General features: G+C 41.3%; 1 protein-coding gene across 1 annotated transcript in view; it reads right to left on the bottom strand.

Annotated features, from left to right (window-relative positions):
- Positions 1-15,226, bottom strand: part of RRBP1 (ribosome binding protein 1) — a 121,686-nt gene that overhangs the window by 13,037 nt on the left and 93,423 nt on the right. Inside the window, exons 8-14 of the mRNA XM_036748995.1 lie at positions 12,834-12,972; positions 10,801-10,979; positions 10,458-10,492; positions 5,433-5,523; positions 3,001-3,093; positions 528-620; positions 116-196 (exon numbers count right to left, since the gene is read on the bottom strand). Coding sequence (XP_036604890.1) covers positions 116-196; positions 528-620; positions 3,001-3,093; positions 5,433-5,523; positions 10,458-10,492; positions 10,801-10,979; positions 12,834-12,972 — 711 coding nt within the window. The remainder of the gene's footprint in view (positions 1-115; positions 197-527; positions 621-3,000; positions 3,094-5,432; positions 5,524-10,457; positions 10,493-10,800; positions 10,980-12,833; positions 12,973-15,226) is intronic.

Below are 15,226 nucleotides of genomic sequence, written 5' to 3' on the forward strand. Positions count from 1 at the left end.
AAAAACAACCCCCACCCCCACCCCACCCCCAAATTAAAAAAACAAAAGGAGCCCATAAGGTCTGTTCTGGCAATAAGGAGGCACACCCAAGTTTCCATTTCTAGGACCTTCTTACCAAAGATACTCCCGCAGGTGCTGTCTGCTTTATAGCTTCTGTGCTCTTCTCTTTGAATTCCTGTAGCCACTCATCATAACTCTGAAACCATCACAGAAATAAGTGTGGGGATTGCCATTCATTCTGAGCTGGAGTCACACTCCCTCCCTTCTCTTTAGGCAAGAATACCAATCACCAATGGTAACAGCTGGCTTTGATACGGTGCTTTGGAGCTGGCCACTCGCTCCGTACGCGTCACCCCATGGGAGCCCAACAACTGCCTGTGCAGGAAATGCTACAGATATTACTGCCCCATTTTATAGATGAGGAAGCCGAAGGTCAGAAGTAAAGCCAACGGCAGGATCTGAATCCAGGTCTGCCTAACGCCAGCCCCACCTCTGTGAACCACTCGCACAAAGCCTGTGACTCGTACCTGCTTTGTGGCTATTGAGATGTCTGGGAAGAGGGAGAGAAGAGTTTCTTTTGTTTTTGTCTGGGTGATGCTGAACTGCTTCTCTACTTCTTCCTGAAAGAGAAAGAGCAAGGTTGAGTTTAGAGGTGAAAGTAGAAAACGCTGCTCAAGGGAGCACATGGCGTCCACATCGAAGGGATTTGTTTTGCTCAGACTGCATCACAGAGAGTGAGGTTCTAAATGCTGCTCCACATGAGCCAATGTGTGCCTGTAAAACTAACAGGAACCAATTTAATTGTGGATGATCATGGAGGGAGAAGTGATAAGATGAAATCCAAACACCTGATATTTCAATTCTCTATGATGCCTTTCAATAGCTTTATTCAGGTTAATATCAAAATTAGCTTTTGTTTCATGAGTACACAACACACTAGTTAAAGAGTGAGTAACCAGAGTTGATGCGAGGTAGTAGAACAGACATAAGATGGTGTGTTAGCTTGACATTAAAAACAAAAATTTTTATGCAGACAATTGGCAAACACATAATCAAGGGCTGACTATACATTTTAAACTTCTCAACAGAAGGCCTCGAGAGAGGCCTGGGATCTAGTTTGTCCCTGCTCTGCCCCTGACTCGCCAGGCAATCTTGAATAAGTCAACTTCTCTAGCCCCATTTCTTCATCTGTAAAATTAGGGGAATGGACTAGATCGGTGTCAAAATCAAAAAGAAAGGAGAACACAATACTGTACCTATGGATCCCTATGGGCACATAGTGACTTAGAAAATCGTATTTTACCATTATCTATATTCTACTGTATTTTAAAAATTCGTTTTGTTAAATAGTTCTCAGTTACATTTCAAAAAGGTTTGGGCTGCACATGTGGGCATTGCAGGCCATCTATCTGGTACCTCTGGACCAGATGATCTCCCAGGTTCCTTCTAGTTTTAACATGCTGGGCTTTAGAGGTTTGTAAAAGGGTTAGTAAGAATATAAATACACCCAGAAAAGATACTAATTACATGACACATTCAAAGATTTACACAGCATGGTGCATACCAACATATTGGTTTGTATATACATGCCTACATATCCAGTAGAAGATAAACTTCTTGAGGGCAGTTCCTGTACCCCCAGAATCCAACACGATTCCTAGTACTTAAAATAAGCTTGATAAATGCTGGAGTTGGACTGAAAACTGGCACACACTGAGCCTTAAGCACTGATCTGTTTGTAAACAGGCACAGGAGACCCTCTGAGGCAGTTTTATGTATTTCAGGAAGAGTCCTGGACTTATAGCAGCAAGGTGCAGCATATATGTGGCTCAGTGGATAAAACGCTGGACCTGGAGTCAGGAAGACCTGAGGACAAATCCCAGCTCGGACACTTATTGGTCATATACCCTTGGACAAGTCCCTTAATGAGTGGCACTCAATTCTCCATCTGTAAAACGTGGGGGTTGGACTGGACATCCTCAAGTGTCTTAAGGACCACTGTGTCACTTTCTGAGGCAAACAAGCCGCCTTCTGAACAATCTGCCCAAGAAGATCTTGTTCTTGAAAAACACTTTAACCTAAAAATAACAACAGTAACAACTAGCATTTTTATATAATACTTTAAGGTTTGTAAAGCCCTTTATAAATATTATCTCACTTTATCATCACAACAACTCTATTATCATCTCCATTCTACAGATGAGGAAACTGAGGCAGACAGAGATTTAGTAACCTGCCCAGGGTCAAATATTGATTAACTATCTGAGGCAGAATTTGAACTAAGGTCTACCTGACTCCTGGCGCCACCTAGCAGCCTTAACATTTGGCTACAACTCCACAGAGAATCAAAAGATAACAACGTGAATTCTTAAGGTTAACGGCATTTGAAGCCAACAGTGCAGTTTCCAGTTCTGAAAGAGGTTTCTTTGACCTGGTGACTGGAAAATCAGAAAAAGTTGATCAACAGTTGCTATAAGAAAATACCACTAAATCAGGTTTAACTAATGAACAATAAAACTCAAGTCTACGTGGCTGGAAATAATTTTGGTTTTCATTTCTCCTGAAGAGTCACTAGTTATTTGCACCTTATCTTTGAAAGAGCAATTCAAAAAATCTATGGAAAAGCATCTGCTGGATGTCTGGGTAAGCAAAGGAAGTAAATTTAATGGGCCACAACAGCTTGCTAAAAAACATTAGCTGTAACACACCAATGAACCTGAAGCTAACTGGAGCCCAGTGTTAGCAAACACATACAGGGGAAGGCATGAAAATTAAGAGTAAGACTCTTTTCTCCTCATTCAAAGGAGAACAGAAGAGGACTCAACTTGGTGGATATTTTATGTACCAACTTCCAGGAGAATCTCAGACAGACTCAATTTAGCAGAAAATCCTTGGACCCAGTCCTCAGAGGTCTGTATTTCACATATTTTGAATGCATTTGGCTCAACTAGTCTTGACATTATTAATGCAGACAGAAACTGAACATGAAATACATCTAACCTTTGCTTTGGTTAAAGAACTCAGTTTCTCCTCACATCCTTTTTCAGCAGATGCCAAAGCTTCCATTGCTCTCCAGTTTTTCTCTCGGAGGTCCTAGGAGAGGAAACAACGGTCAGGACCAATGCAGCCATCCCACCACATTCATACCATGGGTACACCCCCGAGACACGCAGAAAGTACAATTTCAGATCCTCTGATGAGCTCATGGAGGACACTAGGTAGGCTACTTCTCCCCAACAATGGAATACAGCATCCAGGATACAGGGTATCTAGTTTCTCATTGTTATGGTCCATCAATTTTTAACTTGTGCTGGAGCCCTTAAACATATGGTTACCGTGCCTCTCAACGCATTACAAGGACAGTCCAAGCCTGCTGTGAGGACAGAGAATGTCCTTTTTATAGTCAATACACACTGGCATAAGGAATAAAAGGATGAGACAATGTGGCGTAAGAATTTTTTTTCCCTCCCCTCTCTAATGACTGTCATGGTTTTCCATAAGCTCTCCTTGTAGATGAAGATACTCACAATATTATGATGACAGATTGTACGATATCAAGAAGTCATAATCTGGGGTCCATACACTTTGTATTTTGATAATTGCATTGTGATATAACTGGTTTCCTTTGTAAGAATATGCATTTTATGCATTGAAAAATGATTCTGAAGAGTTCATAGCCTTTACCAGACTGCCAGAGAGTCCATAAGACAAAAAAAGAGAACCCCTGCAATAAATTAGTAGCTTGAGCCTATGGTTAAACAACATTTGGTAAGGGGCAGGGGTGGAGAGAGAGGACAGGGACACAGGGAGGAGATAAGGTTGTTTGTTCTAATATAAAGAACCAATGACTGATGACCTCCCTTCAGCTGCGTTCTAGCAACGAATGGGCACTTGGGGGCACATTCTCTCTGAATATGTACAGGAAGCTCCTAGAGATGAATGCATGGCCTTAACCATTTCTGTGCCTAAAAGCTCAGTGCAGACAGATGTGACAGCATGAGGAAGCACCAGGAGAGCACAGCTATGTTGGGGCAAAGAAGCAGTGCCTCTCTCCAGACCATGCCAGCCCACTTACCACTAGCACATGCTTGGACTGTTTTATTAGCCTCCTCCTGGCTCTTCCCACCTCTCCTCTTTGTACCACTTCCAGAGTCATCTCCTTTATGCATGACCATGGATCTGGCCACGTCACCCTTCTGACCCGAAGTCTTGGGGGCTCTCTACTGCCTGTCACGTAAACTCCAAATACTCAAGGCCCTCCTCCACAATCTGGCAACACCCCTCTTTGCTAGTCACCGATGTTAAGCTCCATTCAAAGTGGACTCTGCTCCCCAAATGTACCCTGGGGTTTCCTGAATATGTCTGCTTTCCGTCTTCCCTGCCACGCACAGGTAACCTTCCACGTTTTGAATGCCTCGCTCCTTGTGGCCACATCTTCCGACTCTGACCTCCTTTCAAGTCTCAGTTCAAATCCTCTTTTGCGGGGTCGGTTCCTGACTTCCTCAATTATTAGCATTTCCTCACCCTGTGGTAACTTTGTAATTACTTTGAATACATTTTGTATTTGTGTTTATCAGGTGTTAGGCTTTGTCCTTGTCCTCCTTCCCCCTTCTAGAACCATGTTTTTAAATGCACAAAATACAATAAATCAGTTTATAAAGAGAACCAATAACGGAGTGAATTACAATTGCCAAAATATTTTTTAAAAAGACCTGCAGATTAAGAAATAATGGACCTCAAGTTAAGGAATCCTGGAGCTCATATTTCCTCTAGTAGAAGAAAGTTTCTTGAGAGCAGAGACAGTTTTTTCCTGACTTTGTAAGCCCAGAGACCAACACTGGTAGTGACTCTGTAAGCACTGAATAAACACTTAATGGGTGAGCAAAATCGTCAGGAGGTGCTCACCCTACACACTCTGCTGTCTCTGGCCTAAGGGCTTCTTTAATCAGGGGTCAAAACACTCTTAAGGAAAAATAAATCCAAGGTTGGAACCTAGGATTATGAAGACATTGACAAGAAACTCCCAGTGATTCTTGCCAGTAGGACTAAAGGCAAACGAGGTGGAGAAAAAACCCAAAAGGGATCCTGACCATCAGGGCTACTCTTCTTCACCCGCCCCTCCCACCTCCAACATCGTAAGAGAGAAAGGGAACATGACAGGAAGAACATTTCTGGTGGAATCACGAGGTGAGCAGGGTTAGGGAGGCATGAAGTCCTTAGGAGTTAATGCACAAGAAAAGCTAAAATAATTCCCTTGACCTGAATCCCCTCCCTTGGGGGCTGCCGGTTTGGGGAGGATCGTTTGCTTGTTGAGGGCGTTTTGGAAAGAACAAGGTGCAGATATGTATAGAATACTTATGCAGGCTCTTCACCTCATGCTGCCCGAGACCAACCCCTCACTCCCCATAATTCCCTCTAAAGTAGACCCTTACGTTATTTTTTAGTTTTTGCTGCTCAACAGCCTCCTTTAGTTCTGTAGCTTCTTTTTGCAAAGATGTAACTTGGGCTTCATGCTCTTTGAGCCTAAAGGGAATAAGACAATATTATTTTCTTGCTTCCAAAACAGTCACTTCTCTGTAGCCCACTCTCCAAATGGGCGGCAACTCAAATGAGAACGGCCTGATGTTCAAACCATATCATGACACTTTGAACAGGGTTCCCAACCAGCTTAAATCATTCACAAAGTCCAACCTGGTGCATAATAATACAAATAATAAAAATGAGAATAGCTGACATTTATACAGTGCTTTATGGTTTACAATGTGCTTTGCTTATATTATCTCATTTGACCCTTTCAACAACCCTGCTTGGTAGGCTTCATTATTAGCCCCTTTTTCAGATAGGAAAACAAAGGCTAAGAGAGGGTGACTTACATAGTTACACAGCTAGTAAGTATCTGAGGGAGGATTTGAACTCAGGTCTACTTGACTCCAACAGCACTCTACCTACTACACCCCCTACCTGATGCCTCATTTTTCAGGCTGCAACAATACAAATCTTAAAACTTCAGAGAAATAAAAGGTAGTCCCTCATTACCCTTTACTTTTCCTCACTACTCCCAACTGAAACCCAATTTCCAATGCCACCCTCACCCTCCCTCCAAAATAACCATAAATAACTCAAATGGTGAGGCATCAGATAACCATCAGCATGAGAAACCGGGGGAGGGGGGCGCTCAGTATTTTCCCCAGTAGAGGCAGATAGAATCTGAAGAGCTTCAAGGGATCAGAGAGGTCATTTAATGCACCCCTTTCGCCACTGCACCCCTGCCCACTGCAGAAATCATGGCATCACAGCATCTCAGAGTCAGAAGGTGTCTATGTCTATAGAGTCCAACGTTTACCTGAACTGTATGCCCACTTACAAGATGCCCCAAACTGGTCATCCAGACATTGCTGGAAGTCCTGTAGTCAGTGGAGACCCTACTACTTTCTGAAGCAGCCCACTCCACATGGGGGGGGGAGGCGGGGGCGGGGCAGGGTTTATTATTAGGAAGCTGTTCCTGACATGAAGCCTAAATTTACTTCTTTGCAATTTCTACCTACTGGTTCTCATTCTGTTCTCTGAAACTAAGGTAACAAGACTAGTGCTTCTTTCATGAGACAGCCTTCCAAATACCTGAACACAGCTTTTATGTTCTCTATGCCAATCACCTCTTCCCCAAAGACTTGGCCTGGCCAAACACCCCCAAAGCCTTAAAACAGCTCTCATAAGCCTGAACTCAAGACTTTCCAACATCTTGGTCACTCTCACCTGGATGTCCTCCAGCTTATCGATGCTCTTCCTCAAACTAAGTGACCAGAACTGAACACACTCTTCCATTTATGGTGTGACCAGGGCAGGGGTCAATAGGACTATCACTTCCCTAGGCCTGTAATTATGATACTCTTAAGACTATAATGTCTTTGATTAACAGCCACACAGCTTCTGCTCTACCAGTTCCAGGGAAAGGAAAATGACTTATTCCATACATGATACATACGAGCCATCAATGCACCTCTTAATAATCAGGGCCAAGAAATAAACACAAAATTCTAGATGTGATTAGCCAGTACAGGTACAGAATAAAATTATTATGTCCCTATTCTGAACACTGTATTTCTATTATTTAATTGAGCTGAAGATCACACCAGCATTTTCTAAACAACCATATCACATCTTTGCTGATAATTAGTCTAGAGTCCGCTAAAAATCCTCAGATCTTTCTATACATGAAGAATTCCTTGGCTATTCTTCCAATATTTTGTTATTTGCAGAATTGACTTTTTTTTAATGTTAAACATAGGACCTAAATACAAGATTCAACATTTATTTCTGTTAAATCTCATCTTATTGGCTTTCACCTAGTGTTTCAGCCTGTCTGAAACATTTAACATGTTGATTTGACCATGTATTGGGTTGGTTATTTCTCCCAGTTTTGTGTTATTTGATAAGGCACCTTTCTATGTCTTCATTCAAGTAACTGATAATGTATTATGCTCGTTTTAACTTGAAGCTAGCTACTTTTGAGACCATAAAGGATGAGGGTGACTTCATCTAGGAACAACAGCCTGATTCACCCTATGGAGAGAGACAAAGGCCAATGCATATTTTGGGTTTTTAAGGTCCTAAAACAGAAAAGGTCAATAAGAAAATTCATTAGTTATTCTGTTTATATTTTTAAAAACAAGCACTTGTTTAGCTGTTGTTCAGCCATTTCAGTCATATCCAACCCTTTGTGATCCAATTTGGAGTTTTCTTGGCAAAGATACTAGAGTGGTTTGCCATTTCCTTCTCCAGTTCATTTTATAGATGAGGAAACTGAGGCAAACAGAGTTAAGTGACTTGCCCAGGGTCACACAGCTAGTAAATGTCTGAACTCAGATTTGAACTCAGGAAGATGAGTCTTCCTGACCCCAGGCCTGGGTACTCTATCCACCACACTATCTAGCTGTCACTTGTTTAGCTAATAGGTCACAACTTCATTATAAGGTCCCTTTCTAGCTATGATGATCACCTCAGTACATCAGGGGGAAAAAAAAATCTAAAAATGGACATAAAGCCCAATTTCTATTTTTGACAAGGGGTCTTTGTTGGAAGGACATATATATTTTCTATGACATCAATCTTAAAAGGTTCAGGATGTAACCCAAACACCCCCAGTTGTCCCTTAAAAATCCATCATGGATCCCAAACTTAACCCTTGCATATGTGCTAAAAGTTCTTGTATTCTGAGACTTGTTGACTCAACCAAAGATGAACCATCCCTATCTTTATACTTGTGTAGACTTCGATCACATCTGCTCACAGACTTCACTTTCCCCATACTCAGAATTTCCATCAGTCTATTCTCAAATAAATGCCTCTTGATAACTTGGATTTGAATCTCATAAATCTTACATATTTCGCATTGAGGAACCAAGCTCAGATACACACTATAATAATATAACTCCTGAATCTGGCCTTTGGAATATGCAATAAACAAGGAGGTAATTCACAAACGCTCACTAGACCAATAATGTATAACATAGTGTCTAGAATTGGCCAATGTTGACATTTTTAACCAAAATAATAGGATAAGACTGAAAATGTTGCAGGAAAAACATTTACTCTCCATATAAGCCAAATGCTGATATTGGTTGATACCCATGTTAGCTGCTGTTTTGATTTAAGCCATAGCTCTTCCTAAGGAGGACAGACATTGGAACTAAAAACACAAGCATGGATTTATCTATTGATCTTCTGATTACTAGTTTATATTATATAGTTAATACAATCTGGCAGTTACAATATCCATGTCTTTCTTTCCTAAAAACAGTAGCAGCATGAACTTGAAAGTTGTTTTGCTATAAAAACCTATTATCAATCCTACAAAAATATTTTTTAATACATCCCACAAATCTACACTAGTTTCACCTGTAATAAGCAATACTCCCACACACTCACTCCTTCCTCATGAGCTCCATATCATTACCTGAAGAAAATACAAAAATCTGCCTGCAGCAAATATACTCAAAAGTTCTTCAGCAAAAACAAAATCCCATAGAAACCAAACCAAAAGGCCAATGGAAAGGAGATGGAGATTACTTTTCTTTCTTGCTTTCTCCAAGGTTCTAAATAAGCAATGATTTGTTAATAACAATGGCAAGAACCAGATGAACTCAAAACAAATGTTTCAGGGAAATTATTTTTTGAAGATGAAAAAAAATTTATGCCAGCTATATCTGAATGGCCTAAAAATCCTTAACCATCTTCTTTAAACAACAAAAATAATTTCTATGGCAACGTTCATCGTGCCCAAGAATTCCAACTTTAACACAAAACAGTATCCAAAAAACACCACTCAACTAATTTGCCTAAGTGTCTTGAAATAAGATATAATGGGACGGAAAATTTAAAGAGTTTGGTCCCATGTCTTCCCATGAGGGATGCACTGCCTTCTGGTGGGTTTTTTTTTTGTAGCTCATGACACTGGCTGCCAGGAGAAATTGGCCACAGAGTGAGCTGTGTTTAAGATGGAAGGGTAGTGACTCATCTAGCAGTCATGGCCAGAGCAAGAGAACCTTGCTGGACGCCACATAGTAGACACATCTGTGTTACAGAGATGGAGAAAATATGTGATGTCCAGTATTGACTTATATGGGTACGTGAGCTCTCTACTCTCCCAGCCAAGTCAAACCTCCTGTGAGCGTGCACTGAGAAACCCATGCTTCCAGAGATAATGAGCCCCAAGAACTCTGGGATTACATTAACTTGTGGGGCCCTACTGTGTAGTCATTCCCAGCCCTTAGCAACACCAAACAAACACTAAATGAATGATGCCTTGTGCAGGACAGGCAGTATTGAAAGAATGTAGTACCGTGGGTCTGATCATACCAAAAAGACAAGATCTAGGCCAGACTAAAGTCATCTTATTAACAAAAACAAATAATCATGCATTCCAGCAAGCTCTGGCTAAACCCAAGTACCAAATGTACAGACCGTGAACAAATCAGTACTGAAACATTTGTTCTCAAAGTAAGTTTTGCAATAACCCTGAAATTTAATCAACTCCCCCAAGTAACTAGTATTGCACAGCTTTAATCCTATCTTTAAAATATCCATATTATATTTGCATATATCTATATTATATATTTATATGTGTGTGTGCCCCAGTGTGTGCGCACACACTCTTAAGTCACCCTGCTCTCCCTCCCAGGGGATACATGAGTAACAACAAATGCTATTCTTAACATGATAGTCTATATAGGAAGAAGCAATTGTATCCACCCATCACCATTCCCAGAGTAGCCTTAGTTTATATTTATCCTCTGCATGTAGTCAATGCAGAGAAAACAGAAAGGGAGCCTCTAAAAATAGACTTATTCTGAAAATCTGAGGGCTTTCTCATTTCAAATTCACCTCAACTCAAACTACCCCACTTGAGGCCTAAAAATCAATGAAGGATAGCATGTAACCATTCAACTCTCTCGTCTTACCTTGCTTGCAACTGGTCCACTTCTGCTTGGCTAGCCTAAAGTAAAAAGACAAAACAGATGCTCATTAACACAAGATTTTTCTAGATTTTTTTCCTTTGCTTTTAACAAAGATTCAAATATATCTCCCCCCCACCCCTGCCCCCCACTCTTTACTGCAGGCCTAGCTCAGAAAGCAGAAAAAGAGAACATAGGTTGGTTTCTACAATTCATGTCACTGATCTAAAAGTGAGAAAGAATATCTGTGGTCAGGAGGCTCCCAAAGAACTTGGAGGAGACGTGTAAAGCCCTTGCTGAACTTTCATGGATGGAGGTCTTCTTGAGAGAAAGGGTGATGAGTCCTGACCTGGGTATCTTTGGCTTCCTTGGCCTGGCCAGCTTCCAAGAGAGCCTCGATGGATTTAATCCTTTCTGTGAGCTTTGCATTTTCCGTACTGGATTCCGACAGCTTTCCTTTGAGTTTATTCAACTCTTCAGACTTGCTTTTCACCTCTGTTTCAGAGGACTGTAATTTGCTACGCAGTTCTACAGAAGAAAAAGGCAGGGGATGGGGGTGGGGGGAGGGAGAGAGCAGAGAGAGAGAATAAGTGGTATAGTCAAGACAGGCCTCCCAGTTTGTTCTCTTCAGAATTTATACAGTATCTGCTACTGTAACATCTTGCCTGTTCACATTCTTAAGGTTCAAGTTAAAGGGGTGAAAACGCTTAGGAAGGTTTAAATACAATAATTACTTGCAGTTAGATAGTCTTTAAAGGTTTACAAACTGCTTTTCATAGCTTATCTAATTTGATCCTCATGAGAGCTCTGTTGGGCAGGACCCATCATTATCCCTAATTCAGAAATGAGGAAACCAAAGCCGAAAAAGGCTGAATTACTTGTCCAGGATCACACAGGAAAAGCATCTGAGGCAAGATTTCTTGAATCCAGACTTTCTTCTCTATCCACTACACTATGCTACCTAATAAAAAAAAAATGATGATGATTTTATTACTGTTGACTGCTGAAATCTACAGCCAATCAGCAGACAATGAAGAACATTAACTAACCTGAATTTTTCTCTCAATAGATGGGACTATCATTTATAATTATAAGGGAAGTAGGAAAGGCTTCAGACCATTACTCAAACACTATAAAATGAGGATGGCAATTGATTTGGTTTGGAAGAATGGCACAGGAGAATTTATTTCACTTTGGTAAAGTCTAACTCACATGAGAAGAAAAAACAAACTGGCATGATATGACTAAGTTTATTCTGCAGAAAGTGAAAACTTTTCAAAGTTCAAGTCATTTTTTATTTGGGTGATGCCCCCTTTCCCCAACAGTCTTTACATCAAAGTTGAATTTCCAAACTTAGGAAAGCATGCAATATGATTTTCTTGCCTCACCCCAGCATCCACTAAATGTTCTGAAGCTCTAACCACTCTCCTATGCTCACCCACTCACAACAAAGCAGAGGTCAAGTTGATGAAATTATAACAAATCCTACGGGGATGGTGGTGTGAAGAATTCACATCAGGAAACTAGAAACCTCATCAAGTCTGTATATTTGTGAGTTCTGAACTAGTTCACCGGATGTCTCAAGGCAGTGACCTGGGAAAAGTGCATCTTCTGAAGTTTAATTGGTGTGCTTAGGTCGCATCAATTTCCTGTGCCTTCTCATTCAAAGTTGTCTTACTTTGTCAACAGCTGTCTGTATGAACAGAGTTCACACAGCTCGTTAAAGGGTAGGCAGGGGGTAGTTCAAATACATTATCACATTGAATAATAGCAAGTTATTTAATATCCCTGGTCCTCAGTTGAAAAATAAGAGTGGTAGGCGAGGTGGCCTTGAAGGTACCCTCCAACTCTAGATAGATAATCCCATGAGCAGAAGCCTAGAGAGCTGAAGAGATCTGCCTAAAGTCATAGGGACAGCAGGCGGCAAAAACACGATTCAAATCCAGGGGTTCTGCTTCAAGTCTAATTTCTCCCCCTCCATTCTCACTGACCTTGGACTTTTTCACCACTCAGGATGACAGCCCTATGATCCTCTCCCACTTCCAACTTGAGACGGGGCCAAGAAGTAACAATAGGAACGCTATACACACTCATGAACAGTCAAGACCACACCTAAACTCTAGGGAGTAATTTTTCTCAGTCATGAAGTATCTCAGAGCCAGCTGGAAGGTTTATATCATAGAAGGGTTTGGCTGGAGCTAGAGTGAGGAAGCACAGAGTGCCTTAGGAACAAAGTTATGGGGGCAATAAATCGAATGGCACTGGAAACAAGCTGGAAACACTGGCATCTCTAACTCTTAGGAAAATGGCAGAGAGCTTGGTTTGCCTTTGCTACTCAGTTTTCTAACACATGAGGAGAAAGAGGTAATAGAATTATCTAACCAGCAATATTCTGTTGATCTCCTTTTGCTTTCTCTAGGTCTACCAAAAGATTTTTGTAGGTCGACTGGGATTTGCGAAGCTCTCCGCTCACTTCATCTAGCCTCTTCTGGAGGGCATCTTCTTTTTCTTTTTGAGAAACCTGGAAGATGGAGGGCAGGGAAAAAAAGGGGGGAGAAGGATTAGTTGCATTCCCAAACTTAGGAAAGCATGCAATATGATTTTTTTGCCCTACCCCAGAACCCATTAAAATAATTTGTGTTGGGAGTCTTGGAATCATCTTGAAATTTGCAATTCATTTTCCTGCAGTTCATACCCCTCCGCCAAAGGGAGTGAGTTCAGGAGGCAAAGAAGCCAAAGCGATTGTTTGAACAAACTCTGAATATACCAGTTCTCAAAAACAAAAAACTGAGAGGCCCCAGGCTGTCTCACCAACAAAATTATAGGCACATATTTAAAAAAAAAAAAAGAGTAAGTGCTTGTTAGGAAGGCATTCTGAGCTAAAATGGGATGACAGGCTTTCCTTTAATCAGTATTGCTCAAACACAGACTCTATTCCCTTTCTATAATAAAGTGATTCCTGGGGACAAAGGCCGATCTGACTTGCACACTGAAAACAACTGTATGCTGCTCCCAAGTAAAAGAACAGACATTGACCTCTACAATGAATGACAAGGACTTAAAAAGCAGGGCTGGAAATAAGCAAAATCATCCTCGGAGATTTTTTTTTAAACTATGTCCTGAATGCATTCTGCACGGTAGAAGTTTGTGTGCAGCTTCAGAATGAACATTTTCCATAATAAAGACATGACAGTGGAACAGTTTTACTCAAATTCCAAAGGAATAAACGAGGAAGGAATGTGGTGATGTGGCTTTCCTGGGAACTCCTGAACAAGCTGATTTTTCTCCTCATCAGGTGACCTGGAAGGGAGCAAGGAGAACCTCTCTCCTAACAACATGTTCCCAGGCAACACCAGATAGAGGCAACTATTCTGAGCAGAACTATTGAGTAATTTTTTTAAATGAGTCTAATGTAGTCAGACACTTTCATTACTGAGGTTCTGAGTTGCTGCCAAGCCTTTTTACCCATTCAATGCTAACTTTAAATAGAACATTTGGTCAGGTGAGCAAATCAATATTAGAAACCAGAGTACTTTTTCAAAATCCAAAGAAGAATGCTGGCACATCTCTTAGACTGAGAGGATAGATAATCACTCTCTTGCTTAGTCAGAAATGCTTAGAGGAAATAAGGAGATGGTAAAAGAATACCTCCCTACCCTCAGTGAGCTTAAGTCTCTAGGCCCAGGCAAGCTTCATCCTGGAAGGTATGACTGATCAGTTACTCTCAATAGTCTCAGAAAGACCAGGGCCTGAGAACAGCACAGGAAGCCTAGAGGAGTGAGACAAATGTCTTCATTGAGGGAGGGAGAGAAGCAGAGACAGAGAGACAGAGATTCAGAGAGACATAAATGGGTGGGAAGGGGGAAGAAGAAATGGAGAGAGAAAGAGAGAGAGAGAGAGAGACAGGGAGAGGGGGAGAGAGAGAGGCAGGGGGAGGAAGGAGTGTGCAAACCATGAGTTGGGAAGCTTGACTTCAAATGTGGTAACATTGCAAAACATTTTTTTATTTTCTTTTCATTATTAATTTAATATTTTTAGTTTTCAGCACTGATTTTCACAAGAGTTTGAGTTACAAATTTTCTCCCCATTTCCACCCTCCCCCCCAACTCCAAGATGGCATATATTCTGATTGTCCCGTTCCTCAGTCAACCCTCCCTTCTGTCACCCCACTCCCCACGCCAATCCCTTTTTCCTTTACTTTCTTGTAGGGCAAGATAGATTTTTATGCCCCACTGCCTGTATATCTTATCTCCTAGTTGCATGCAAAAACTTTTTTTTTCGAACACCTGCTTTTAAAACTTTGACTTCCAAATTCTATCCCCTGTTCCCTCCCCACCCACCCTCCCTAAGAAGGCAAACAATTCAACATCGGCCACATGTATATCATTATGTAAAACCCTTCCACAATACTCATGTTGTGAAAGACTAACTATATTTTGCTCCTTCCTATCCTATCCTATCCCCCTTTGTGCAATTCTCTCCATTGACCCTGTCCGTTTTCAAAAGTGTTTGCTTTGGATTACCTCCTCCCCCATCTGCCCTCCCTTCTATCGTCCCCCCTTTTTTTATCTCCTTCCTCCTTCTTTCCTGTGGGGTAGGATATCCAATTGAGTGTCCTCAGGTCAAATCCGATGAGAGCAAGATTCACTCCTCCCCCCTCACCTGCCCCCTCTTCCCTCCCAACAGAACTGCTTTTTCTTGCCACTTTTTATGCAAGATAATTTACCCCATTCTCTCTCTCCCTTTCTCCCTCTCTCATCCCTTAATTTGATTTT

This window comes from Trichosurus vulpecula, chromosome 3 (genome assembly GCF_011100635.1).
Source record: "Trichosurus vulpecula isolate mTriVul1 chromosome 3, mTriVul1.pri, whole genome shotgun sequence".
NCBI lineage: Eukaryota > Metazoa > Chordata > Mammalia > Diprotodontia > Phalangeridae > Trichosurus > Trichosurus vulpecula.